This window comes from Pseudophryne corroboree, chromosome 8 (assembly GCF_028390025.1).
Source record: "Pseudophryne corroboree isolate aPseCor3 chromosome 8, aPseCor3.hap2, whole genome shotgun sequence".
NCBI lineage: Eukaryota > Metazoa > Chordata > Amphibia > Anura > Myobatrachidae > Pseudophryne > Pseudophryne corroboree.
Window position 1 is genome coordinate 383,972,941 of NC_086451.1, and position 27,437 is coordinate 384,000,377.

At 48.9% G+C, this 27,437-nt stretch overlaps 1 protein-coding gene across 1 annotated transcript in view; it reads left to right on the plus strand.

Annotated features, from left to right (window-relative positions):
- Positions 1-27,437, plus strand: part of ZC3H4 (zinc finger CCCH-type containing 4) — a 196,456-nt gene that overhangs the window by 163,744 nt on the left and 5,275 nt on the right. The window contains exon 13 of the mRNA XM_063937644.1: positions 16,146-16,385. Within this exon, the coding sequence (XP_063793714.1) occupies positions 16,146-16,385 (240 nt within the window). The remainder of the gene's footprint in view (positions 1-16,145; positions 16,386-27,437) is intronic.

Consider the following 27,437-nt stretch of genomic DNA (forward strand, 5'->3'; position numbering starts at 1 on the left):
GCCTCAAATAGACATGATGGCGTCACGCCTCAACAAAAAGCTCCCGAGGTATTGTGCCAGGTCAAGGGACCCTCAGGCGGTAGCGGTGGACGCCCTGGTGACTCCGTGGGTGTTCCAGTCGGTCTATGTGTTCCCTCCTCTTCCTCTCATCTCAAAAATATTGAGAATCATAAGACGAAAAGGAGTACAGGCAATTTTCATTGTTCCAGATTGGCCTCGAAGGGCCAATGCTGCAGGAAATGCTCACAGAAGATCCGTGGCCTCTTCCTCTCAGAGAGGACCTGTTGCAACAGGGGCCCTGTCTGTTCCAAGACTTGCTGCGTTTGACGGCATGGCGGTTGAACGCCGGATCTTAGCTGAAAAGGGCATTCCGGATGAGGTCATTCCTACTCTGATAAGGGCAAGGAAGGAGGTGACAGCGAAACATTATCACCGTATCTGGAGGAAGTATGTGTCTTGGTGTGAGACCAAGAATGCTCCTTCGGAGGAATTCCATCTGGGCCGTTTTCTCCGCTTCCTACAGACTGGAGTGAATTTGGGCCTATAATTAGGTTCCATTAAGGTACAGATTTCGGCCCTGTCTATTTTCTTTCAGAAGGAATTGGCTTCTCTACCAGAAGTCCAGACTTTTGTGAAGGGAGTGCTGCATATCCAGCCTCCTTTTGTGCCCCCAGTGGCACCATGGGACCTTAACGTGGTGTTACAGTTCCTTAAGTCTCATTGGTTTGAGCCTCTTCAAACCGTGGAATTAAAATATCTCACTTGGAAAGTGGTTATGTTGTTGGCCTTAGCGTCTGCAAGGCGAGTGTCTGAGTTGGCGGCTTTATCTCACAAAAGCCCCTATCTGATTTTCCATGTGGACAGAGCTGAGTTGCGAACTCGTCCTCAATTTTTGCCTAAGGTGGTTTCCTCTTTTCATATGAACCAACCTATTGGGGTGCCTGTGGCTACGGGAGATTTGGAGGATTCCAAATCCCTTGATGTAGTCAGGGCCTTAAAAATTTACGTAGCCAGGACGGCTCGAATTAGGAAAACAGAAGCTCTGTTTGTCCTGTATGCAGCCAGCAAGGTTGGCGCTCCTGCTTCTAATTGAATTATTGTAAACCAAGCGCTGTGTATGTTGGTGGGTGCAAAAATAAGGAAAAAGTAAAAAAATTATAAAAATAAAATTAAAATAAAATGAAATTAAATAAAATACAAGATAAAATAAAAAATAGATAAAAATAAAAATAATGGAGGGAGAGGGGGTTAAGGGTAATGCAATGTTTACAGCTCCTCTATGGATATGTGGAGCCGGATTCTTTCTCAAGGAAGTGATGGAATTTTTGTCATTGTATTTGCTTTTTATAGGATAACTTTATTAAAAACAGGAAGTCTTCCTGTTTTTAATAAAGTTATCCTATAAAAAGCAAATACAATGACAAAAATTCCATCACTTCCTTGAGAAAGAATCCGAATAGGATTCGAAACGCGTTGGAATAGAAAAGGAGCAGACCCAAGATATTTTATCTTGTATTTTATTTAATTTCATTTTATTTTAATTTTATTTTTATTATTTTTTTACTTTTTCCTTATTTTTGCACCCACCAACATACACAGCGCTTGGTTTACAATAATTCAATTTCTAACCCCCAACAACCTGAGCAGCTTTTTACAGCGCAGCAACCTATAGAATTCATTTTCATAAAGCTCCTGCTTCTAAGCAGACTATTGCTCGCTGGATCTGTAACACGATTCAACAGGCTCATTCTACGGCTGGATTGCCGTTACCTAATTCGGTGAAGGCCCATTCCACTAGGAAGGTGGGATCTTCTTGGGCGGCTGCCCGAGGCGTCTCAGCATTACAGCTTTGACGAGCGGCGACTTGGTCGGGTTCAAACACTTTTGCTAAATTCTACAAGTTTGATACCCTGGCTGAGGAGGACCGCATGTTTGCTCAATCGGTGCTGCAGAGTCATCCGCACTCTCCCGCCCGTTTGGGAGCTTTGGTATAATCCCCATGGTCCTTATGGAGTCCCCCATAGTCCGTAGAGGATGCTGGGCGCCCGTCCCAGTGCGGACAACATTCTGCAAGACTTGTATACTGTTGACTGGTTCGTATATTCCAGGTTATACGGTGTGGATGGCGTGAGCTTGTGTGAATCTTGCCCTCGGATTAACAAAATCCTTTCCTCGTACTGTCCGTCTCCTCTGGGCACAGTTTCTCTAACTGAGGTCTGGAGGAGGGGCATAGAGGGAGGAGCCAGTGCACACCCATTCTAAAGTTTCTTTATAGTGTCCATGTCTCCTGCGGAGCCCGTCTATTCCCTATGGTCCTTACGGAGACCCCAGCATCCTCTACGGACTAGGAGAAAAAGATTTACCGGTAGGTTTACAATCTTATTTTTTTCCCTGAATATTCTACACACAATACCCAATAATGACGTGAAAAAAGTTTATTTCAGATTTTTGCTAATTTATTAACAATTAAAAAAACAAAAAAATCGCATATACATAAGTACTCACAGCCTTTGCCATGACGCTCAAAATTGAGCTCCGGTACATCCTGTATCCACTGATCATCTTTGAGATGTTTCTATAGCTTAATTGGAGTCCACCTGTGGTAAATTCTGTTGATTGGCACACACCTGTCTATATAAGGTCCCACACTTGACAGTGCATGTCTGAGTAAAAACCAAGCATGAAATTAAAGGAATTGTCTGTAGACCTCTGAGACAGGATTGTCTCAAGGCACAAACCTGGGGAAGGGTACAGAAAAATATCTGCTGCTTTGAAGGTCCCAATGAGCACACTGGCCTCCATCATCCGTAAATGGAAGAAGTTCGGAACCACCAGGACTCTTCCTAGAGCTGGCCGGCCATCTAGACTGAGCGATTGGTAGAGAAGGGCCCTAGTCAGGGAGGTGACCAAGAACCCGATGGTCACTCTGTCAGAGCTTACAACATTCCTCTGTGGATAGAGGAGAACCTTCTAGAAGGACAACCATCTCTGCAGCAATCTACCAATCTGGCCAGACGGAAGCCACTCCTTAGTAAAACGCACATGGCAGCCCGCCTGAAGTTTGCCAAAATGCACCTGAAGGACTCTCAGACCATGAGAAACAAAATTCTCTGGTCTGATGAGACAAAGATTGAACTCTTTGGCGTTAATGCCAGGCATCATGTTTGGAGAAAACCAGGCACCGCTCATCACCAGTCCAGTAACATCCCTACAGTGAAGCATGGTGGCAGCATCATGCTGTGAGGATGTTTTTCAGCGGCAGGAACTGGGAAACTAGTCAGGATAGAGGGAAAGATGAATGCAGCAATGTACAGAGACATCCTGGATGAAAACATTCTCCAGAGCGCTCTAGACCTCAGACTGGGGCGACCGTTCATCTTTCAGCAGGACAACGACCCTAAGCACACAGCCAAGATATCAAAGAAGTGGCTTCAGGACAACTCTGTGAATGTCCTTGAGTGGCCCAGCCAGAGCCCAGACTTTAATCAGATTGAACATCTCTGGAGAGATCTGAAAATGGCTATGCACCGATGCTTCCCATCCAACCTGATGGAGCTTGAGAGGTGCTGTAAAGAGGAATGGGCGAAACTGCCCAAAGATAGGTGTGCCAAGCTTGTGGCATCATGTTCAAAAAGACTTGAGGCTGTAATTGCTGCCAAAGGTGCATCAACAAAGTATTGAGCAAAGGCTGTGAATACTTACGTACATGTGATTTCTTAGTTTTTAAATTTTTAATAAATGTGCAAAAATCTCCCAAAAACTTTTTCACGTTGTCATTATAGGGTATTGTGTGTAGAATTTTGAGGGGGAAAAAATAATTTTTTCTGCTGAGGGCTCCACAGGGAATGACATTGGGGGTGTAGAGTAGGATCTTGATCCGAGGCTCCAACAGGATAAAAGCTTTGACTGTTCCTAGAATGCATAGCGCCGCCTCCTCTATAACCCCGCCTCCGTGCACAGGAGCTCAGTTTTGTAGTTGGTGCCATGCAGTAAGCAGGCATACAAGAGGGTGGCTGCTCCAGCAGCCCTGAGAAGAGATTTTAAAGTGAAAAATGAAGACTTCAAGGGCTGCAGCAGAGGCACTGTAAGTGTTAGATGTCAGTCAGACATCTCCTGCTGCAGCTCCATCACCTCCCCCAGTGGCGCTGTACACTCCCGCGCCCTGGTTGCCGGGTACCTACAGCGGAGGCTCCAGTTTCTCTCAAGTTGGTCACACACACCACCACTTCTCTCCAGGATCGCGTGGCCGCACTTAGGGAGGAGGTAAGTGGGTCCCCCAGACGGGACCCGCTGGAAATCACGATCCCGCGCGGCCGGTGGGAGGCGGGCCGCGCGCGCTGGCGTGTACACTGTGGCGGTACATGAACCCCACTAGACCACCAGGGCAAGGGCACAGGTCGGTTTTGATTAAAAAAAACAAACGTTTATTATATAACCCACAGTACCCGTGGTGAAGTCCAGCAGGGGGATAAGGCTTTGACCTGTAGCCCCTCCCCCAGCCCCAGGGTGCCATTTAGAGTCAATGTTTTCGCTCTGTAGCTGCATCTCTCTCTCCCTCACTCCCTGTCAGCGTTTGGGCGCCATTAGGTCAAGCTGAGCTGATCCTGGGACTGTTTGGGCAAATCCTCCTCTGTAAAGCCACCTGCATGTCAGCGCTGTGCATTTTACAGGACACTTCAGTATTCTACACGTCTGCTGACAGTGTTAGTTAAGAAAGAGTGCATTTAGTCAGGGTTATATAGTACAAGTACCCTGTGATATACATCCACTCTTTACTGTGCATTGTTATATCTATTGAGTGTATAGCTATACTTAGTACTATACTACTCTGTATTGCTAGTCCAGTGCAGTTTTATTGCATGTCATAATTTCTGCATTGTACAATGTTACTATGTGTGTGTGCATATAGCTGCTGTGACCTCCATTTCGTGTATCTCACTCACATTGCTATCCCTATATTCTATAGCCAGAGGGGGCTATGTGCGTCAGGTTTATCATTTAATATAGGTAGTTCACAGGATATACCCAGTGTGTATTTTTCTCTGTGATTTCTAGTCACCATATGCCTCTTGAATTCCTTGTTTGTGCTGATACACTGCACAGGGGGTTCTTGTCAGGTATTGTGCTGCTGATAATGTACTGTGTTGCCTTGTATTGAGCTTTCGGATATGTCCGCTACAAAGGGCAATGGTGCTGGAGCTGATCCCACATTGCGTGGTGGTGACGCTGCAGACACATTTGAGGAAAACATAGTAGCTGAGGGTTCAGGTTCTGGGGGATCCTTACCCCCAAGTGGGACTGTAGCAACGGGGGTTCAAAATTACCCACCTTGGGCTACCTTCTCCACACTATTGAATATGCTGGTAACTAGACTAACGCCCCTATGGGACCTCCTGTGCCGGTACAACTGCTTATGGTCCCTACGGTTAACCCGCCATGGGCAGATCAACTGTCTACACCAGAGGTTCCCAAACTGTGTGCCGTGTCTCCCTGGGGTGCCTCGGGACACTTGCAGGGGTGCCCTGGGATGGTGGTCCAGGACCAATTCAAATTATTCATGGTCAATATAATAGGCAAAACCAGTGCTGTTGGCTGCCAGTCATAAAATATGTGGCCAAACAGAAGCAAATCTTGTCCCTCACCACACAACTGACCCTAAGGATGACATATAAACGCGATCTACTTAATGTAATATTTCTTTCTAAATTTCTCAATAAGAAATTTTTGGCCTAGGGGTGCCGTGAAAAAAATTCTGATTTCTCTATCGTCCTAAGTGGATGCTGGGGTTCCTGAAAGGACCATGGGGAATAGCGGCTCCGCAGGAGACAGGGCACAAAAAGTAAAGCTTTTACAGGTCAGGTGGTGTGCACTGGCTCCTCCCCCTATGACCCTCCTCCAGACTCCAGTTAGATTTTTGTGCCCGGCCGAGAAGGGTGCAATTCTAGGTGGCTCTCATAAAGAGCTGCTTAGAGAAGTTTAGCTTAGGTTTTTTATTTTACAGTGATTCCTGCTGGCAACAGGATCACTGCAACGAGGGACAGAGGGGAGAAGAAGTGAACTCACCTGCGTGCAGGATGGATTGGCTTCTTGGCTACTGGACATGAAGCTCCAGAGGGACGATCACAGGTACAGCCTGGATGGTCACCGGAGCCTCGCCGCCGGCCCCCTCGCAGATGCTGAAGCAAGAAGAGGTCCAGAATCGGCGGCTGAAGACTCCTGCAGTCTTCTAAAGGTAGCGCACAGCACTGCAGCTGTGCGCCATTTTCCTCTCAGCACACTTCACACGGCAGTCACTGAGGGTGCAGGGCGCTGGGGGGGGGCGCCCTGGGAGGCAAATGTAAACCTATATAAGGCTAAAAATACCTCACATATAGCCCCCAGAGGCTATATGGAGATATTTAACCCCTGCCTAAATACAATAAATAGCGGGAGACGAGCCCGCCGAAAAAGGGGCGGGGCCTATCTCCTCAGCACACAGCGCCATTTTCTCTCACAGAAAGGCTGGAGAGAAGGCTCCCAGGCTCTCCCCTGCACTGCACTACAGAAACAGGGTTTAAACAGAGAGGGGGGGCACTAAATTGGCGACATAAATATATTAAAGATGCTATAAGGGAGAAACACTTATATAAGGTTGTCTCTATGTAATTATAGCGTTTTTTGGTGTGTGCTGGCAAACTCTCCCTCTGTCTCTCCAAAGGGCTAGTGGGGTCCTGTCCTCTGTCAGAGCATTCCCGGTGTGTGTGCTGTGTGTCGGTACGTGTGTGTCGACATGTATGAGGACGATGTTGGAGGAGGCGGAGCAATTGCCTATGATGGTGATGTCACTCTCTAGGGAGTCGACACCGGTATGGATGGCTTATTTAGGGAATTACGTGAGAATGTCAACACGCTGCAAGGTCGGTTGACGACATGAGACGGCCGACAAACAATTAGTACCGGTCCAGGCGTCTCAGAAACACCGTCAGGGGTTTTTAATAACGCCCATTTACCTCAGTCGGTCGACACAGACACCGACACTGAATCCAGTGTCGACGGTGAATAAACAAACGTATTCCTTATTAGGGCCACACGTTAAGGGCAATGAAGGAGGTGTTACATATTTCTGATACTACAAGTACCACAAAAAAGGGTATTATGTGGGAGTGAAAAAACTACCTGTAGTTTTTCCTGAATCAGATAAAATAAAATAAAGTGTGTGATGATGCGTGGGTTTACCCCGATAGCAAATATTGGCGTTATACCCTTTCCCGCCAGAAGTTAGGGCGCGTTGGGAATGAATAAGGCGCTCACACGCTTATCAAGTGGCGTTACCGTCGCCAGATACGGCCGCCCTCAAGGAGCCAGCTGATAGGCAGCTGGAAAAATATCCTAAAAAGTATATACACACATAAGGTGGTTATACTGCGACCAGCGATCGCCATCAGCCTGGAGATGCAGTGCTGGGTTGGCTTGGTCGGTTTCCCTGACTGAAAATATTTGATTGATATAGAGCATTTAATAGGATGCATTATATATTTATGTATGCGAGATGCACAGAGGGATATGTGCACTCTGGCATCAAAATAAGTGCGTGATCCATATCTCCCAGAAGATGTCATGGACACGACAGTGGTCAGGTGATACATATCCCATACGACACATGGAAGTATGGCCGTATAAAGGGAAAGAGTTATTTGGGGTCGGTCCAACGGACCTGGGGGTCTCGGCAACAGCTGGAAATCCAACCTTTTTACCCCAAGTTACATCTCAGCAGAAACAGACACCGTCTTTTCAGCCTCAATCCTTCCGTTCCCATGAGGGCAAGCGGGCAAAAGGCCAGTCATATCTGCCCAGACATAGAGGAAAGGGAAGTAGACTGCAGCAGACAGCTCCTTCCCAGGAAAGGAAGCCTTCCACCGCGTCTGCCAAGTCCCCAGCATGACGCTGGGGCCGTGTAAGCGGACTCAGGTTAGGTGGGGGTGTAGTCTCAAGAGTCTCAACGCGCAGTGGGATCACTCGCAAGTTGACCCCTGGATCGTACTAGTATTATCCCAGGGGTACAGATTGGAGAGTCGAGACATCTTTTCCTCGCAGGTTCCTGAAGTCTGCGTTACCAACGGCTCCCTCCAACAGGGAGGCAGTATTGGGAAAAATTCACAAGCTGTATTTCCAGCAGGTGATAATCAAAGTACCCCTCCTACAACAAGGAAAAGGGTATTAGTCTTCCACACTATATGGTGGTACTGAAGCCAGACGGCTTGGTGAGACATAGTCTAAATCTGAAATCTTTGAACACTTACATAAAGGTTCAAATCAAGATGGAGTCACTCAGAGCAGTGATAGCGAACCGGAAAGAAGGGGACTATATGGTGTCCCTGGACATCAAGGATTACCTCCATGTCCAAATTTGCCCTTCTCAACAAGGGTACATCGGGTTCGTGATACAGAACTGTCAATATCAGTTTCAAAAGTTGCCGTTGAATTATCCACGGCACCCCGGGCCTTTACCAAGGTAATGGCCGAAAAGATGACTCTCTTCAAAGAAAAGGGCATCTTAATTATCCCTTACTTGGACGATATCCTGAAAGGGGCAAGTTCCAGAGAACAGTTGGAGGTCGGAAAAGAACTATCTAAAGTAGTTCTACGATAGCACGAGTGGATTCTAAATATTCCAAAAATCGCAGCTGTGTTTTCCGATGATACGTCTGCTGTTCCCAGGAATGATTCTGGGCATAGTCCAGAAAAAGGTATTTCTCCTGGAGGGGAAAGCCAGGGAGTTATCCGACCTAGTCAGAAACCTCCTAAAACCAGGCCAAGTATCAGTGCATTAATGCACAGGAGGCCTGGGAAAAATGGTGGCTTCTTACGAAGCGATTCCATTCGGCAGATCTCACGCAAAACATTTTCAGGGAGATTTGCTGGACGAATGGTCCGGATCGCATCTTCAGATGCATCAGCGGATAACCCTGTCTCCAAGGACAAGGGTATCTCTTCTGTGGTGGTTGCAGGAGGCTCATCTACTGGAGGGCCGCAGATTCGGCATACAGGATTGGATCCTGGTGACCACGGACGCCAGCCTGAGAGGCTGGGGAGCAGTCACACAGGGAAGAAACTTCCAGGGAGTGTGGACGAGCCTGGAAAAGTCTCTTCACATAAACATTCTGGAACTAAGAGCAATCTACAATGCTCTAAACCAGGCGGAACCTCTGCTTCAAGGAAGACCGGTGTTGATCCAGTCGGACAACATCACGGCAGTCGCCCATGTAAACAGACAGGGCGGCACAAGAAGCAGGAGTGCAATGGCAGAAGCTGCCAGGATCCTTCGCTGGGCGGAGAATCACGTGATAGCATTGTCAGCAGTATTCATCCCGGACGTGGACAACTGGGAAGCAGACTTCCTCAGCAGACACGATCTTCACCCGGGAGAGTGGGGACTTCATTCAGAAGTTTTCCTCATGATAATAAACCGTTGGGAAAAACCAATGGTGGACATGATGGCGTCTCGCCTCAACAAAAAACTGGACAGGTATTGCGCCAGGTCAAGAGATCCGCAGGCAATAGCTGTGGATGCGCTGGTAACACCTTGGGTGTACCAGTCGGTATATGTGTTTCCTCCTCTGCCTCTCATACCAAAGGTATTGAGGATTATACGGCAAAGAGGAGTAAGAACGATACTAGTGGCTCCGGATTGGCCAAGAAGGACTTGGTACCCGGAACTTCAAGAGATGGTCACGGACGATCCGTGGCCTCTACCTCTGAGAAGGGACCTGCCTCAGCAGGGTCCTTGTCTTTTTCAAGACTTACCGCGGCTGCGTTTGACGGCATGGCGGTTGAACGCCAGATTCTAAAAGAAAAAGGCATTCCTGAAGAAGTCATTCCTACCTTGATTAAGGCAAGGAAAGAAGTCACCGCAAAGCATTATCACCGCATTTGGCGGAAATATGTGGCATGGTGCGAGGGTCGGAATGCTCCGACGAAGGAATTTCAACTGGGTCGTTTCCTACATTTCCTGCAATCAGGATTGTCTATGGGTCTCAAATTGGGATATATTAAGGTTCAAATTTCGGCCCTGTCTATATTCTTCCAAAAAGAATTGGCCTCAGTTCCTGAGGTCCAGACTTTTGTCAAAGGAGTACTGCATATACAGCCTCCTGTGGTGCCTCCGGTGGCACCGTGGGATCTAAATGTAGTTTTAGATTTCCTCAAATCCCATTGGTTTGAACCACTTAAGAAGGTGGATTTGAAATATCTCACATGGAAAGTGACTATGTTACTGGCCCTGGCTTCGGCCAGGAGAGTATCAGAACTGGCGGCTTTATCTTATAAAAGTCCTTATTTAAGTTTCCATTCAGATAGGGCAGAGCTGCGGACGCGTCCGCATTTTCTCCCGAAGGTGGTGTCAGCGTTTCACCTGAACCAGCCTATTGTAGTGCCTGCGGCTACAAACGACTTGGAAGACTCCAAGTTGTTGGACGTTGTCAGAGCTTTAAAGATATACATTTCAAGGACGGCTGGAGTCAGAAAATCTGACTCGCTGTTTATACTGTATGCACCCAACAAGTTGGGTGCACCTGCTTCTAAGCAGTCGATTGCTCGTTGGATTTGTAACACGATTCAACTTGCACATTCTGTGGCAGGCCTACCACAGCCTAATTCTGTTAAGGCCCATTCCACAAGGAAGGTGGGCTCATCCTGGGCGGCTGCCCGAGGGGTCTCGGCATTACAACTCTGCCGAGCAGCTACGTGGTCAGGGGAGAACACGTTTGTAAAATTTTACAAATTTGATACCCTGGCAAAAGAGGACCTGGAGTTCTCTCATTCGGTGCTGCAGAGTCATCCGCACTCTCCCGCCCGTTTGGGAGCTTTGGTATAATCCCCATGGTCCTTTCAGGAACCCCAGCATCCACTTAGGACGATAGAGAAAATAAGAATTTACTTACCGATAATTCTATTTCTCGGAGTCCGTAGTGGATGCTGGGCGCCCATCCCAAGTGCGGATTATCTGCAAGACTTGTACATAGTTATTGTTAACTATTTCGGGTTATTTTGTTTAGGGAGCCATCTTTCAGAGGCTCCTCTGTTATCATACTGTTAACTGGGTTTAGATCACAAGTTGTACGGTGTGATTGGTGTGGCTGGTATGAGTCTTACCCGGGATTCAAAATCCTCCCTTATTGTGTACGCTCGTCCGGGCACAGTACCTAACTGGAGTCTGGAGGAGGGTCATAGGGGGAGGAGCCAGTGCACACCACCTGACCTGTAAAAGCTTTACTTTTTGTGCCCTGTCTCCTGCGGAGCCGCTATTCCCCATGGTCCTTTCAGGAACCCCAGCATCCACTACGGACTCCGAGAAATAGAATTATCGGTAAGTAAATTCTTATTATTCTAGGGCGCCGTGATTCAATAAAGTTTGGAAACCACTGGTCTACTCAGTTACAGCAATTGAACCAATCACTGACTACTCAGAAGTATAACCCTCACTCGCCTAAGACCAAGGGGTCCTCTAAGCGGGCCATTACTTCCTCACAATCCACCAACGTCCTAGACACCTCGTCTGATGAGGATGGTGTTTATACTGACCCCACAGATTCTGATCCTGACGCTTCTGATGGGGAATCTGTTTCACAGGTGGATGTTCCTGACTTGTTGGAGGCTATCAGGCTCATTCTTCAAATTACTGATGACCCGGAGCCTGATGCTGCCCCTAAAAAAACGGACAGGTTTAAACGTCAGAAAGTGGTTAAACAAGTTTTACCTCATTCTGGCCATTTAGTTGACATACGTCTGGAGTCCTGGGAAAATCCAGGAAAGAAATTCACGCCTCACAAGAAGATGCTGGCTCGCTATCCCCTCGCTGCGGAGCGAAGTAAAAATTGGGAAACACCCCTGCCAGTGGATTCGCAGGTGGCACGGCTGGTGGTATCCTCAGCTCTGGCAGTAATTACCGTCAGGTCTCTGAAAGAACCGACGGATAAGCGTGTGGAGGGCTTTTACACCCTAGCAGGTGCTGCGCATCGACCCACCATTGCAGCGACATGGGCTGCAGAGGCTATTGAAGCGTGGGCTCAGAAGTTGGAAGCTGAGATGTCTTCCAACGCTTCTGATCATGCTAGACAATGCTTATTGTATATTGTCACAGCTTCTCATTACATTAAAGAGGCGGCTTCTGATGCCGGTATTCAGGCGGCCAAGGCTTCTACTACGTCCATACTGGCTCTCCGGATTCTATGGTTGCAGTCCTGGTCCGTGGATCTGGACTCTTAAGAAAACCCTGGAGGTTCTCCCTTTTAAGGGAGACATCCTTTTCGGAGAAGACCTCAACAAGATAGTGGCTGACTTAGCTTCTGCTAAAACAGCTTGTCTACCTAGTACTGCTCTGTACCGAAGGCTAAGATTACTTCTTTCGCTCCTTTCGTCCTTCAGGGAATGCAAAGGGTCAGGCGTACCCGAAACAGACTCGCACTTCCAAACCCAATAAGCCCAAACCCAAATGGGCCTGGGCTGCCCGTCAGCCTGCTTCCAAAACTGACAAGTCTGCCGCATGACAGGGTGGACCTCCCTTTGGGGGATTCAAGGGTGGGGGGGCCAACTTCTAGGGTATACCTAGGAATGGTTGAAGACCACTTCAGATGCCTGGGTACGGGAAGTTGTCACTCGAGGTTACGCCGTATCCTTCAAAAATCGTCCCCCTCATCGATTTTGCCTGACAGACGTTCCTTCGGATCAGGTGAAGGCAAAAACTCTTCATTCGGTGGTACAGTCCCTCCCGGACACAGGAGTGGTAGTACAGGTGCTTCTGGCTCAGAGAGGCAAGGGGTACTATTCACCGCTGTTCCTAGTCCCGAAAACGAATGGGTCCTCCCTTCCCATTCTCAACCTCAAGTCCTTGAACAAATTTGTGAGGGTCTCCAAGTTTTGTATGGAAACTCTTCACTCTATTGTTCTGGCATTGGGACCTGGGGATTATATGGTCTCCCTGGACGTACAGGATGCTTACCTACATATTCCCATTGCAATGTCGCATCAGCAATACCTGAGGTTTGCGGTTGGCAACCTCCATTACCAATTTTGGGCGTTACCTTTTGGTTTGACCACGGCTCCGCGAGTCTTCACCAAGGTCATGGCAGTAATGACGGCTGTACTCCGCCGTCAAGGGGTCAGGATCCTACTGTACCTGGACGACTTGTTGATCCTGGCAAATTCCCCAGAAGTTCTCCTACGCCATCTGAATCTGACCATCCAGTTTCTGCAAGCCCACGGGTGGCTCATCAACTGGAAGAAATCTTCCCTGGTCCCTGCTCAGAGCATGGTGCACCTGGGGGCGTTGTTGGACACTCACAACCAGCGGTTGTTCTTGTCTCGGGAGAAAGTCCTGAAGCTTCAGGACAGGATTCGATGCTTCATATCTCGTCCGCAAGTGTCGATACATTCGGTGACGCTAGTGCTAGGTCTCATGGTGTCTGCTTTCGACATGGTGGAGTACGCTCAATTCCATTCCTGCCCCCTGGAGAAGCTGATTCTTGCCAAGTGGGGCGGCCTGCCTCACCGGATCAGGTCTCAAATGATCTCATTGTTTTCGGAGGTCTGTCTGTCACTGAGTTGGTGGCTTCAGGACCAACAATTGAGCAAGAGTCGTCCCTTCTGGATCTCCAACCTGGTCCCTCTGATGACGGATGCCAGCCTGAGAGGTTGGGGCGCGGTGTTGGAGCAACACTCCCTTCAGGGTCGGTGGACTAAGGAGGAGTCTCTCCTCCCGATAAACATTCTGGAGTTGCGGGCGGTGTTCAGCTCATTGAACTTGGCCCAGCATTTAATACAGAACAGACCTGTTCAAGTACAGTCTGACAACGCCACCACGGTGGCATACATCAATCATCAAGGTGGCACTCGAAGCCTCATGGCAATGAGGGAAGTATCACGGATTCTTCAGTGGGCGGAACGCCATCTGCCAGCCATATCGGCAGTATTCATTCCGGGGGCCCTAAACTGGGAAGCAGACTTTCTCAGTCGTCAGGACGTACACGTCGGAGAGTGGAGCCTCCATCCAGAAGTGTTTCAACTCCTCGTGGACAGGTGGGGCCTTCCAGATGTGCACCTGATGGCGTCTCGACACAATCACTAGGTTTCGGTCTTCGGAGCAAGGACAAGGGATCCTCAAGCAGCGTTCGTGGACGCACTGGCAATTCCATGGAACTTTCAGCTGCCATACGTGTTCCCTCCGGTGTCACTACTGCCCAGAGTAATAAGGAAGTTCAAGCAAGAAGGAGGAATCCTACTTCTGATCGCTGCCGCGTAACCCAGACTGCATTGGTACTCAGACCTTCAGGGTCTCTCGATAGAGCGTCCCCTTCTACTTCCAGAGCGCCCAGATCTCCTCGTTCAGGGCCCCTGTGTATATCAGGATTTAGCCCGGTTGACTTTGACGGTGTGGCTCTTGAAGCTTCCGTCTTGAGGGCCAAAGGATTTTCTGAGTCATTCAACCCATGTTTAAGGCCCGGAAACCGGCTTCTGCTCGGATTTACTATAGGGTCTGGAATTCTTACTTTGCTTGGTGCGCATCTAACAATCATGACGCTTACAAGTTTAGTACGGCCAAACTTTTGGCCTTTCTACAACAGGGCCTGGACTTGGGCCTTCGTCTGGCCTCCATCAAGGTTCATATTTCTGACTTGTTGGTTTGGTTCCAGAGAAAAATTGCGACTTTACCTGATGTACATACGTTCACTCAGGGTGTGTTGCGGATTCAACCTCCCTACGTCCCGCCTGTGGCCGCTTGGGACTTGTCGGTGGTTTTAGAGGCGTTGCAAGGGTCTCCGTTTGAGCGTCTTGAATCTGCAGACCTTAAGTGGCTTTCTCTTAAGGTTTTGTTTCTGCTGGCTATTGCCTCTGCTAGTCGGGTGTCGGATTTGGGTACCTTGTCTTGTAGGTCACCATATCTGATTTTTCACCGTGATCGGGCGGTTCTTAGAACACGTCCCGGGTATTTACCTAAGGTGGTGTCTTCTTTCCACCTTAATCAGGAGATTGTGGTTCCGGCCTTTGCCTCTCCTGAATTGTCTTCCAAAGAGCGGTCTTTGGATGTGGTACGGGCTCTCCGTGTCTACGTGAAGAGAACTGCCTCCATCAGGAAGTCGGATTCTCTCTTTGTTCTGTTTGGTTTTCACAAACGTGGCTGGCCTGCTCACAAGCAGACCATGGCCAGATGGATTAGAATGGTGACTGCACATGCTTATGTACAGGCTGGCCTTCCAGCTCCTGCTACCATAAAGGCCCATTCTACTCGGTCGGTTGGACCTTCTTGGGCGGCACGTCGTGGTGCGACCCCGGCTACGTGGTCCTCAGTGAACACATTCATAAGGTTCTATACCTTGGATACTTCCACCTCCCAGGATGCTGCCTTTGGACGCTGGGTTCTTGTGTCCGCTACAGTTCGTCCACTCCCATAAGGAACTGCTTTAGGACATCCCCAATGTCATTCCCTGTGGAGCCCAGTGTATCCCGCAGCAGAAAATGAGATTTATGGTAAGAACTTACCATTGTTAAATCTTTCTGCGAGGTACACTGACTGCGCCCACCCTGACGCCCTTAGCTTCCTTGGGTTGGTATGGCATTAGCCGCTGACACTTTCTCCTGTCGTGAGAATGTGGTGTATGTGGCTACTAACAGTTGTCGTCTCATTTGCTTGCTACTGCGTTGGACTGGTTAAAAACTGAGCTCCTGTGCACGGAGGTGGGGTTATAGAGGAGGCGGCGCTATGCATTCTGGGAACAGTCAAAGCTTTGAGCCTGTTGGTGCTTCGGATCAAGATCCTACTCTACACCCCCAATGTAATTCCCTGTGGAGCCCAGTGTACCTTGCAGAAAGAGATTTAACAACGGTAAGTTCTTAAAATAAATATCGTTATTCCATTTTTGAATAAGGCTGTAACATAACAAAATGTGGAAAAAGTAAAGCGCTGTGAATACTTTCCGGATGCACTGTATGTGACTGGCGGTCACAATACCTCCCCCTACATCCTGCCCCCTAACAAGCCGGTCAGGCATACCCAACCTGTAAGAACACTGCACTGACACCTGACACTTTCATCCTATCTATGCAGCCCATGGTATTATAAAGTCAAGATGAGGTTTACATTGGTTGATGATATAAATTCCATGTGTTATTAGGAGTCTATGATGAGTATGGTGGGATACAGGAAGAGCCTCACCATTTCCATGAGCTCCCACCAGAGCAGGCACCTGAAGACTTGGATATACAATCCAACTTCAACAAAGGAAACATCCCCGACTTCCTGCCCTCTACTCAGCGCGCCCTGTACCTGCGCATCCAGCAAAAGCAGCAGGAAGAAGAAGAGCGAGCCAGGAGGATGGCTGGGGGCTCCCAACACGAAAGAGACAATGAAGAAGGTATTGGGACGCTGCACAAACTGACATCTAACTATGTTTCTCTACAGTTTAATAGCTTTATCATTTTAACACTATGTATCATGCACTTGGCTAGAAGGAGTGCTACACTACATCAAATGAATCTTTGCTAACCCAGCCCTTTATATTACATCTATAAGTGGTTGTATGTGTTGTTGCTGTCTGTAAAGAGGCTTTAACACTGTCAAAGGCAAAAGCTTTGCACCACTCACTAGGGACGGACAGTAGGTTTGATGTGTTGCACATCAAACCTAGCGATATCACTAGCGACCTTGTTTATGCTTATGAAGGATGGAACATGATCCTGTCTTTCATAAAAATCGTTCTAATGTTTACTCAGAATCTGGGCTCAAGGGCATACACTGCGATGTCGGAACAAATGCCCTTTGCTCCATTGTGTACCCAGCTTTATAATGTATTGCCAAGGAATGTTTATTTCCTTAACCAAAGTGGGACACAGATGATTCTGGGGAGTGCCTGAGTTGTGTGTGTGCGCTTAGTGCATTGCCTGCACCTAGCATGGTGCCTTGATAGTGATGGCAGCTGCTCTCCCGGCCACAGGGGTTCTCCAATTGTATAGATGCATAGACTCAGGATACATGCATGGGTGTACTACGTTATATCGGCGCTCGGGATCTCGGCGCCTAGCATACCGGTGCTGGGATCCTGACCGCCGGAATGCCGACAGCGGGGCGAGCGCAAAAGAGCCCCTTGTGGGCTCGCTGCGCTCGCCATGCTGCGGGTAAGGTGGCACGCTATCCGCGCCGCGCTATTTATTCTCCCTCCAGGGGTGTCGTGAACACCCCATGAGGGAGAATAGTTGTCGTTATCCTGGCGCCGGTTTTCAGAGCCGTCAGCTGGGATATCGAGTGCCTCCCTACAGGCGTATAGTCGCATTACAATTCCGTACACCGTAGGCATCCGGAACTGTGACTAAACTACACAAAATTCTGAATCAGACCTTTGTGTTTCTCCTTCCTTCTACAATGCAACTTCTTTGGACTCCTAGAAAGTCAGACAGAGTTTTTAGCTATTTATAGTGCTCTCATGATCCCCTTAACACATACTACCCCAGTACAATAATTGTGTTGTTCTCCCAATCAGTCATGTTAAGCATCTTCCTCTTTGGCTGGATCGTCTGGCTTGTAGCCCTATTTCTCTTCAGGGCATAAAAAGTTGGTGTTGATGCCATGGCTTTTTAACACATGTTTGTTAAACGGGGCAGTTGGTCCTCCTTTGGCAGTGGTGTTTCAAGGGCCAACAGCGGGCCAGGCTTGTACAGTAACCAGTTTGTCATCCCCATCATTGCAGGGGTTGCCTTTGGCAGAAAGGTTTTCAAGATGCAGATTCATTTGTAGGTACAGTATTCCCCCCGTCTGTTTGATGTGATTTTGGGACATCTATTTCTCTGGCATCCATTAGGGATACTGGGGTTACTTAATACGATGGGGGTATAGGAGCCGGTGCACTTTAAATTTCTTCAACTGGGTGTGCTTGCTCCTCCCCTCTATGCCCACTGCCACATGCAGTTTAGAAAATAGTGCCCTCAGGAGAGGATGCACACTCTGGGAGCTCCTGAGGATTTTTCTTAAGTTTCTTTTAAACTTTATTATTTTCGGTATACTGTTTGGGTAACAGTATACCTGCACCGTGGGAGTTAGGAAGGGAACGGTTACCGGCCTCTGTAAGGCGTCAGAGCCGCTTCCCCGCTGCAGGATCACTGTCCTGAGGGGTTGTTTGTTCCGCGGGCACTGCGTCTTGGCGGTCGCAATCGCAGCACGCCACACACCCCTAACACAGCCTAAAGGTGACATCAGTGGTGAGTATAAACCGTGGGCCCCGGGTCTTGGTGCGGCTTAACGCATAGGCGGCATACGGGACCCTACATGGGGTGACCTGCTATAGCCCCCCTGTGTGCACTGGCAGCAGTAATGCAAACTGACGGCAATTGTGATGTTTGCACAGTGTTAGGAGACTTTGCCAGTATAAAGAATCTATGTAGCTCCGGCGCCATTACAGGGGGCGGAGCTCAATCAGTGCCAGACCAGTGGCATTTTGGCGCATTCCTCTGCCTACAGTAGCAGCGCAGGGACACACAGCTCCTCCAGGCACTCCGAGATAAACTGGTACAGGGGTGTCTAATGGGGAGAGCCGCTATTGTACACAATCTAGTGACCTGGAAAGGACAAGTAATCCGATTTCTACTGTGATATCAATCCATTCAGCTTGCAGATTTCCTGAGTCTGACAGACTGGGGTGTGCTGTTCTCCTCTCACTCTAGGTCTCCATCTCACACGCAGTAAGGGCAGGCTTGTTATTGTACTTTGTCTGTGTGTGTGTTGTTTTACTGTCAATATGGTCAAACACATTTTGCAAGGTTTGTCACACCAGATTTTCCCCTTCTACAACTGGTTCCCTATCGTGTGACCAATGCAGTCAGTCTTCCCAAGTTAGTGTGGAGACTGGGGGGGAGGGTCAGGAGCCATCCTGGCTCGGTGCCATAAAAACTATGATTCAGACATGTCATCTCAGCTCAATGCTAATAAACAGACAACACAACAACTGCAACAGGCTGTTGCAGACCTGGCTGCTAAGGCTGAGCCTCCCCTCCTTAGTTCAGGGCCACTTAAACGTGGGCTGCCTGCTCTACTGTCACAATCTGATGAGGATATTCAGGAGGAGGGGGAGGAATTGGAACGTGATATAGAAGATTCCACTTCTGCACTGGGTATTGAGCCCCTCATTCTTGCTATCAGGGCTGTATTAAAAATCCCTTTGGAAGAGGCTGCTGAACCACAGTTTTTTTCCTAGTGCAGAAAAAGCTCAGCATCACCTTCCCTGATTCTCCGGAAATAGATGAGGTCTTTAAACAAGCCTGGAAAACTCCTTATAAAAGATAACAGGTTACCAGGAGGTTTTTATGCTTTTTCCCATTTACATCGGAGGGTAGGAAACATTGGGAAGAACCCCCAGCCATAGATGTCTTAGTCTCCTGTCTCTCTAAGAAGGTGGTGTTACCGGCCCCTGGGTCCTTTCAGCTCAAGGACCCTGGGGATAGGAAAATAGAAACTACACTAAAGTCTATTTATACAGCTGCTGGCGTATCACAAAGACCTGTGATAGCAGGTTGCTGGATGTCTCATGTCATCCATACCTGGGCGACTCAAATTCAAGAGGGCCTTGCGGGGGATATGCCCCTGGTCACTACGGTGACCCTCATTAAACACATTCAAGACACTGCACGCGTGCTGTGTGACTCTATCAAGGAGATAGGCACTATTAATGCTAGGACTACTACCATGGCAGTGTCGGCACACAGAGCTTTGTAGCTGCGTCAGTGGATTGTGGACGTAGATTCCAAGCGCAGTGTGGAGTCTCTCCCTTTCTCAGGGGAGTGGCTCTTCCGGGTTGAGTTAGATACATGGATTTCTAAGGTTACCAAGCACCAGTTCAGCTTCCACAAAAGCCTCAGCATGACGGTGCCTCCCCACCCCGAGGGGATCTCGAGGTGGGTGCTCGTCTGCGTCACTTCAGCTGCGTCTGGGTTGGATCCTGCCAAGGGACCTCATTTCCTGGGTAAGGGACCTCATTTCCCAGGGCTACAAGCTGGAGTTCGACAGCGCTCCTCCCCAACGATTTTTCAAATCAGGCGTACCAACTTTGGATGATACACGGGTTATGCTGCAACGGGCTGTCCTAAAGTTGGTCCAGTCCCAGGTCATTGTTCCAGTACCGCTGCTACAACAGGGAGAGGGTTACTACTGCAACCTGTTTGTGGTACCAAACCGGACGGTTCGGTAAGGCCCGTTCTGAATCTAAAATCCTTGAACCTTTACCTCAAGGGTTTCAAGTTCAAAATGGAATCCTTGTGAGCAGTGATTGCGGGCCTGGAGGAACGGGAGTTCATGGTCTCTGGATATAAAGGAGTCAATATTGTCCCTTATCTGGACGATCTTTTGATAAAAGCAAGATCCAGGGAGCTTTTATTGCTCCATATAGACTGCACTATCCAACTTCTGTAAATTGAGGATCCACCCATGGTGTGACAGAAGTCCCACTTGGAGCCAACTCAGCGGCTCCTGTTCCTGGGAATGTGACTGGATACTGTGGCCCAGAAAGTATTCCGCCCAGAGGACAAAGCAAGAACACTTCAGGAGATGGTCCGAATGATCCTCCGGCCTACACGAATATCCATCCATGTTTGCATAAAATTGTTGGGTAAGATGGTAGCCTCATACGAGGCGATCCAGTATAGAAGGGTCCATGCCATAACGTTTCAGTTGGATCTCCTGAGCAAGTGGTCCGGATCACATCTTCAGATGCACCGGATAATACGGCTGTCACCTCAGGCCAGGATTTCCCTCCTGTGGTGGCTGCAGTCCTCCAACCTACTGGAAGGTCGAAGTTTTGGTATTCAGGATTGGATCCTCCTCACGACAGATGCAAGTCTGAGGGGATGGGAGCTGTCGCCCAAGGGGCTCAGTTCCAGGGCAGATGGTCAACCCACGAAGCCCTTCTTCCCATCAGCATTCTAGAACTGCGGGCAATCTACAATGCTCTGCTTCAGGCCTCTCCTCTGCTCAGGGATCAGGCAATTCAAGTCCAGTCGGACAACGCCACTGCAGTAGCTTACATAAATCGACAAGGAGGTACCAAAAGCAGAGCCTGCATGCGAGAGGTGTCAAAAATACTCCTCTGGGCAGAAAGAAACGCAAAAGCGATGTCCGCCATCTTCATTCCGGGGATGGACAACTGGGAAGCGGACTTTCTCAGCCACCACGATCTCCACCCGGGAGAGCAGGGTCTACACCACCAGGTGTGTCAACAGATCATCGACTTGTGGGGCTGGCCACAGATAGACTTGATGGCTTCTCGACTCAACAAGAAGCTTTCCTGTTATTGCTCAAGAACCAGGGACCCTCAAGCGAGGGCAATAGTCGCGCTGGCATCTCCTTGGCCTTATCGGTTGGTCTACCGGTTTCCTCCGATTCCGTTGCTCCCGAGGGTGCTCTCAGGAATTAGGGAGTCCAGGCAAGTCTGATTGCCCCGGATTGGCCTCGGAGGGCGTGGTACGCAGATCTTCTGGACATGTCAGTGAGAGACCCTTGGCCCCTGCCACTGAGAAAGGTCTTCTGCAACAAGAACCGTTCGTCTACCCGGACTCGCGTCGACTTTGTTTGACAGCTTGGAAGTTGAGCGGAACATCCTAGCTCGCCAAGGCCTTTCTAAGAAGGTTATTGCAACCATGGATCAGGCCAGAAAACCTGTAACATTAAAACACTATCATCATATCTGGAGTAGATATGTCTCCTGGTGCGAGGAACGCACATATCCACCTGCAGGGTTCCACTTAGGACGTCTCTTATGTTTCCTGCAGGCTGGTGTGGATAAAGGTTTACTTCTGTGTCCCTTAAGGTCCAGATTCCAGCTCTCTCAATTTTCTTCCAGAAGAAGTTAACCGTATTGCCAGAAGTTCAGACCTTCTTGCAGGGAGTTCTCCACATACAACCTCCATTTGTGCCGCCCACGGCACCCTGGGACTTGAATGTGGTGTTGGAATTTCTACAGTCCTCCTGGTTTGTACCTTTGATGACAGTAGAAGACAAGTACCTCATGTGGAAGACTGTGATGTTGCTGGCCCTGGCCTCTGCTAGGCCTGTCTCAGAATTGGGGGCCTTACCGTGTAAAAGTCCCTACTTGGTCTTTTACATGGACAGAGCTGAGCTCAGGACTAGACAGCAGTTCCTGCTGAAGGTTGTCTCTGCATTCCACTTGAATCAACCAATTGTAGTCCTGTCAAGTTCTGGTACATCTGCTCCTCTGGAGTCGTTCGATGCTGTGAGAGACTTGAAGATCTATGTCAAGAGAACGACTCGGATCAGAAAGACGGATTCCTTGTTCCTGCTATGTGATGCGCAGAAAAAGGGTTGCCCTGCTTAAGAGCAGTCCATTGCTCGTTGGATTAGGTTGACTATCCAACAGGCCTATGTGTCGGCAGCCTTGTCCGTTCCACAGTCTCTGAAGGCCCACTCTACAAGATCAGTGGAGTCTATCTGGGCGGCTGCATGTGGAGTCTCGGCCTTGCAACTATCCCGAGCTGCTACCTGGTCAGGGAAGAACACCTTTGTGAAGTTCTACAAGTTTGATACCCTGGCCAAAGAGGATACCCAGTTTGGGCAGGCGGTACTGCAGGCGTCTCCGCACGTTCCCGCCGTTCTGGATGCTTTGGGACGTCCCCATCGTATTAATTAAACCCCAGTATCCCTTATGGATGCCAGAGAAAACGGGATTGTAATACCTACAATTAAATCCTTTTCTCGTAGTCCATAAGGGATACTGGGCGCCCGCCTCAATGCGTTGATTTCTCTGCAGGTTTTTTCTTTTCCAAAAGTTACCTGTTCAGCTGTTGATGTTTTGTACTAGCCGTTGCTAGTTGTTTTATGTTATGGTGTGCTGTTGTGTGAATCTCACCACTCATTGTTATGTTCCTTCTCTCAGGTATGTCCTTTCTCCTTCGGGCACTATTTTACTTATAACGGTCTGTGGGAGGGGGCATAGACGGGAGGAACCAGCACACCCAGTTGAAGAAATTTAAAGTGAACCGGCTCCTTTCAACCCCTTCTATACCCCCATCGTATTTAGTAAACCCCAGTATTCCTTATGGACTATGAGAAAGGGATTTACCGGTAGGTATTAAATCCCGTTACTTGCCTCCTTACGGCTCACAGTGGAAGAAATTTTGTGGAGCCTCCAGTTAAATCTCTCTCTTTCAGAGGCTGGAGGGACATGGTGGTTTCTGCTTTACAATTAAGAGGCAGCGCTCCGGGGCAAGAACGGACATCTACATATTACCCCTCCTACAGTTAGCCCAGCAAAGAAACATGAAAAGGAACCGGAGAAATGGCACAATCCTCTGTGTCCCTCCACTGCAGGGACCGTGAAATGCAGCCCGCCACCTCCTGTAATCCAGGCTTACTGACCGGTGTCCTTAAATCATCCCACAGCAGGAACTACTACTGCAGAGGGAAGAACCGCTGATGCTTCTCTCTGCAACTAATACTAATGGTCAGAATGGAGCTGCTGGCCATGTCCAGCCACAGCTGCTCCTCCAATAGACCAATGCAGATGCCGACTTCGCACTCTGCTTTCAGGACAGTCCGGCAGACATGAAGTGTGGGGGGGGGGTATTTTTCAAATTGACAGGGGCTGATTGGTTTTCACTTTATCTCTCTCCTAGCTTTGATAAATGTCTCCCACAGTAAAGGTGCATACACACTTGCCAAGAAAATTAGCTACTTCGCTCATTTTCACCCTTCCTGAGCGAATTTGGACTGTCGTCCGAGAGCAGCTTGCACGGCCTGGCAGCTGCGTGACGTCACTGAGCAATATGAATGTCATATGGCTCAGTGTGTGTGCCCAGCTGTCGACTGCCTCGGGAGGGGGAAACACTACGTGACACCGCTCATAGAGCACGTCGCCTAGTGTGTACCCACCTTAAGTAGAATCTCTCCCTGTCCTTGCATCCTCCTCTGTAACACGGTCACCACCACAATCAGTATTTGTTTGTTTGTTTTTTCTCCCAGCAGTTGCAGTGTGTTGCTTTGTAGCTTCTGCTAACAACCTCTGCTCCTTTATAACTTTCTCTTTACCACCTATGACGTAACACAGCTCCTCTATTGCCTTCTATCCTGCTGTTTTCTCTAACGTCCTAGTGGATGCTGGGGACTCCGTAAGGACCATGGGGAATAGACGGGCTCCGCAGGAGACATGGGCACTTTAAGAAAGAATTTAGATTCTGGTGTGCTCTGGCGCCTCCCTCTATGTCCCTCCTCCAGACCTCAGTTTGAATCTGTGCCCGGACGAGCTGGGTGCTGTTCAGTGAGCTCTCCTGAGCTTGCTGTAAGAAAGTATTTTGTTAGGTTTTTTATTTTCAGGGAGCTCTGCTGGCAACAGACTCCCTGCATCGTGGGACAGAGGGGAGAGAAGCAGCCCTACTCTCTGAAGATAGGTCCTGCTTCTTAGGCTACTGGACACCATTAGCTCCAGAGGGATCGTACACAGGATCTCACCCTCGTCTTCCGATCCCAGAGCCGCGCCGCTGTCCCCCTCGCAGAGCCGGAAGACAGAAGCCGGGTGAGCATAAGAAGCAAGAAGACTTCGAAATCGGCGGCAGAAGACTCCAGTCTTCACTGAGGTAGCGCACAGCACTGCAGCTGTGCGCCATTGCTCCCACACACACCTCACATACTCCGGTCACTGTAAGGGTGTAGGGCGCAGGGGGGGGGGGGGCGCCCTGGGCAGCTATTGGGACCTCTTTGGCAATAGTTTAGCATATATACAGTTGGGCACTGTATATATGTATGAGCCCCCGCCAAGAAAATGTATATTTAAGCGGGACAGAAGCCCGCCGTCGAGGGGGCGGGGCTTCTTCCTCAGCACTCACCAGCGCCATGGCGCAAAAATCATTATAAACAGCAGCTACTTGGTTAACATTAAGTTACTGTGTTATTCCTGGGTTAATAGCGCTGGGGTGTGTGCTGGCATACTCTCTCTCTCTGTCTCTCCAAAGGGCCTTGTGGGGGAATTGTCTTCAGATGAGCATTCCCTGAGTGTGTGGTGTGTCGGTACGTGTGTGTCGACATGTCTGAGGTAAAAGGCTCCCCTAAGGAGGAGATGGAACAAATATGTGTATGAGGGGTGTCTCCGTCGACAACGCCGACACCTGTTTGGATATGTGTAATTAAGTGCTAAGGTGAATTTATTGCACAGAATAATAGAGAACAGACAGGGAATCTACCCATGTCTGTCCCTATGTCGCAGAGACCTTCAGAGTCTCTCAATGCTCACAATCCAAAATAATAGACACTGATATCGACACGGAGTCTGACTCCAGTGTCGACTACGGTAATGCAAAGTTACAGCCAAAATGTCAGGAAAGTATTCAATATATGATTATTGTAATAAAAGATGATTTGCATATCACTGATGACTCATCTGTCCCTGACACAAGGGTACACATGTTTAAGGGGAAGAAAGCTGAGGTAAATTTCCCTCCTCTCATGATGAAAAAGAGCGGGAATCTCCAGACAAGAGACTGCAGTTTCCCACAAAGAATTCTCAGGGAGTATCCTTCTCCTACTAGGGCCAGGATACGATGGGAATCTTCCCCTAGGGTGTCACGTTTGCCCAAAAGGTAGCCCTTACTTAACAGCTATCCTCAGGGATCCTGCAGATAGCGTGCACATTCTGGTACACTACTCAGACCGGCGATTGTGTCGGCATGGGTTTATAGCGCTGTAGCAGCGTGGACAGGTACCTTATCAGCAGAGATGGAGACGCTAGTATGTATAGATATATATATAAAACATGCCCAAAAAGGCATTAGTCTACTGGGTTCTAGAGTCAACGCTATGTCGATTTCTGCTTGACGTGTCCTGTAGATATGCAATGGACAGGTGATGCCGACTTAAGAGGCATATGGAAGGCTGAGGATTGTGTGGAGAAGGGATCTCGTACCTGATCTCCACAGCTATGGCTGGTAATTCTTATCTTTTGCCTTATATTCCTGCACAGCCTAGGAAAGCACGACATTATCAAATGCAGCCTTTCGATCACAAAGAAACAAGAAAGTCCGAGGTACGTCCTTTCTTGCCAGAGGCAGGGGCAGAGGAAAGAAGCTGCACAACACAGCTAGTTCCCAGGAACAGAAGTCCTCCCCGGCCTCTACAAAATCCACTGCATGTCGCTGGGGCTCCACAGGCGGAGCTAGGCCCGGTGGGGGCACGTCTTCCTAATTTCAGCACAAGTGGGTTCACTCCCTGTTGGATCCCTGGGCAATAGATATTGTGTCTCAGGGATACAAGCTGGACTTTGAGGAGATGCCCCCTCACCGACGGCCCTGCCGGCTTCCCCCCACGAGAGGGAAATAGTGTTAACTGCAATTCACAAATTGTATCTTCAACAGGTGGTGGTCAAGGTTCCCCTCCTTCAACAAGGAGGGGGTTATTATTCGACCATGTTGTAGTCCCGAAACCGGACGGTTCGGTCAGACCCATATTGAATTTAAAATCCCTGAACATATACCTGAAAGGGTTCAAGTTCAAAATGGAATCTCTAAGAGCGGTCATAGCAAGCCTGAAAGGGGGAGATTTTATGGTGTCTCTGGACATAAAGGATGCATACCTTCATGTCCCCATTTATCCACCACATCAGGCGTACCTCAGATTTGCGGTACAGGATTGTCATTACCAATTTGCCGTTTGGTGTCTCCACGGCCCCGAGAATCTTCACCAAGGTAATGGCGGAAATGATGGTGCTCCTGCGGAAGCAAGGTGTCACAATTATTCCGTACTGGGACGATCTCCTCATAAAAGCGAGATCAAGAGAGCAGTTGCTGAACAGCGTATCACTTTCTCTGGAAGTGTAACGACAACATGGCTGGATTCTAAATATTCCAAAGTCGCAGTTGGTTCCTACGGCTCATCTGCCTTTCCTAGGCATGATTCTAGACAAAAGGGTTTATCTCACGATAGAGAGAGCTCAGGAGCTCATGACACTGGTCAGGAACCTATTAAAACCAAAACAGGTGTCAGTGCATCACTGCACTCGAGTCCTGGGAAGGATGGTGGCATCATACGAGGCCATTCCCTTCGGCAGGTTCCATGCGAGGACCTTTCAATGGGACTTACTGGACAAGTGGTCCGGATCACATCTTCAGATGCATCGGTTAATCACCCTATCCCCCAGGCCCAGGGTGTCTCTCCTGTGGTGGCTGCAGAGTGCTCATCTTCTCGAGGGCCGCAGATTCGGCATTCAGGACTGGATCCTGGTGACCACCGATGCAAGCCTTCGAGGGTGGGGAGCAGTCACACAGGGAAAAAAGTTCCAAGCTCTGTGGGTAAGTCAGGAGACTTGCCTTCACATCAACATCCTGGAACTAAGGGCCGTATACAACGCCCTACGTCAAGCGGAGACTCTGCTTCGCGACCAACCGGTTCTGAATCAGTCAGAAGCCACCAGAATTCTTTGCTGGGC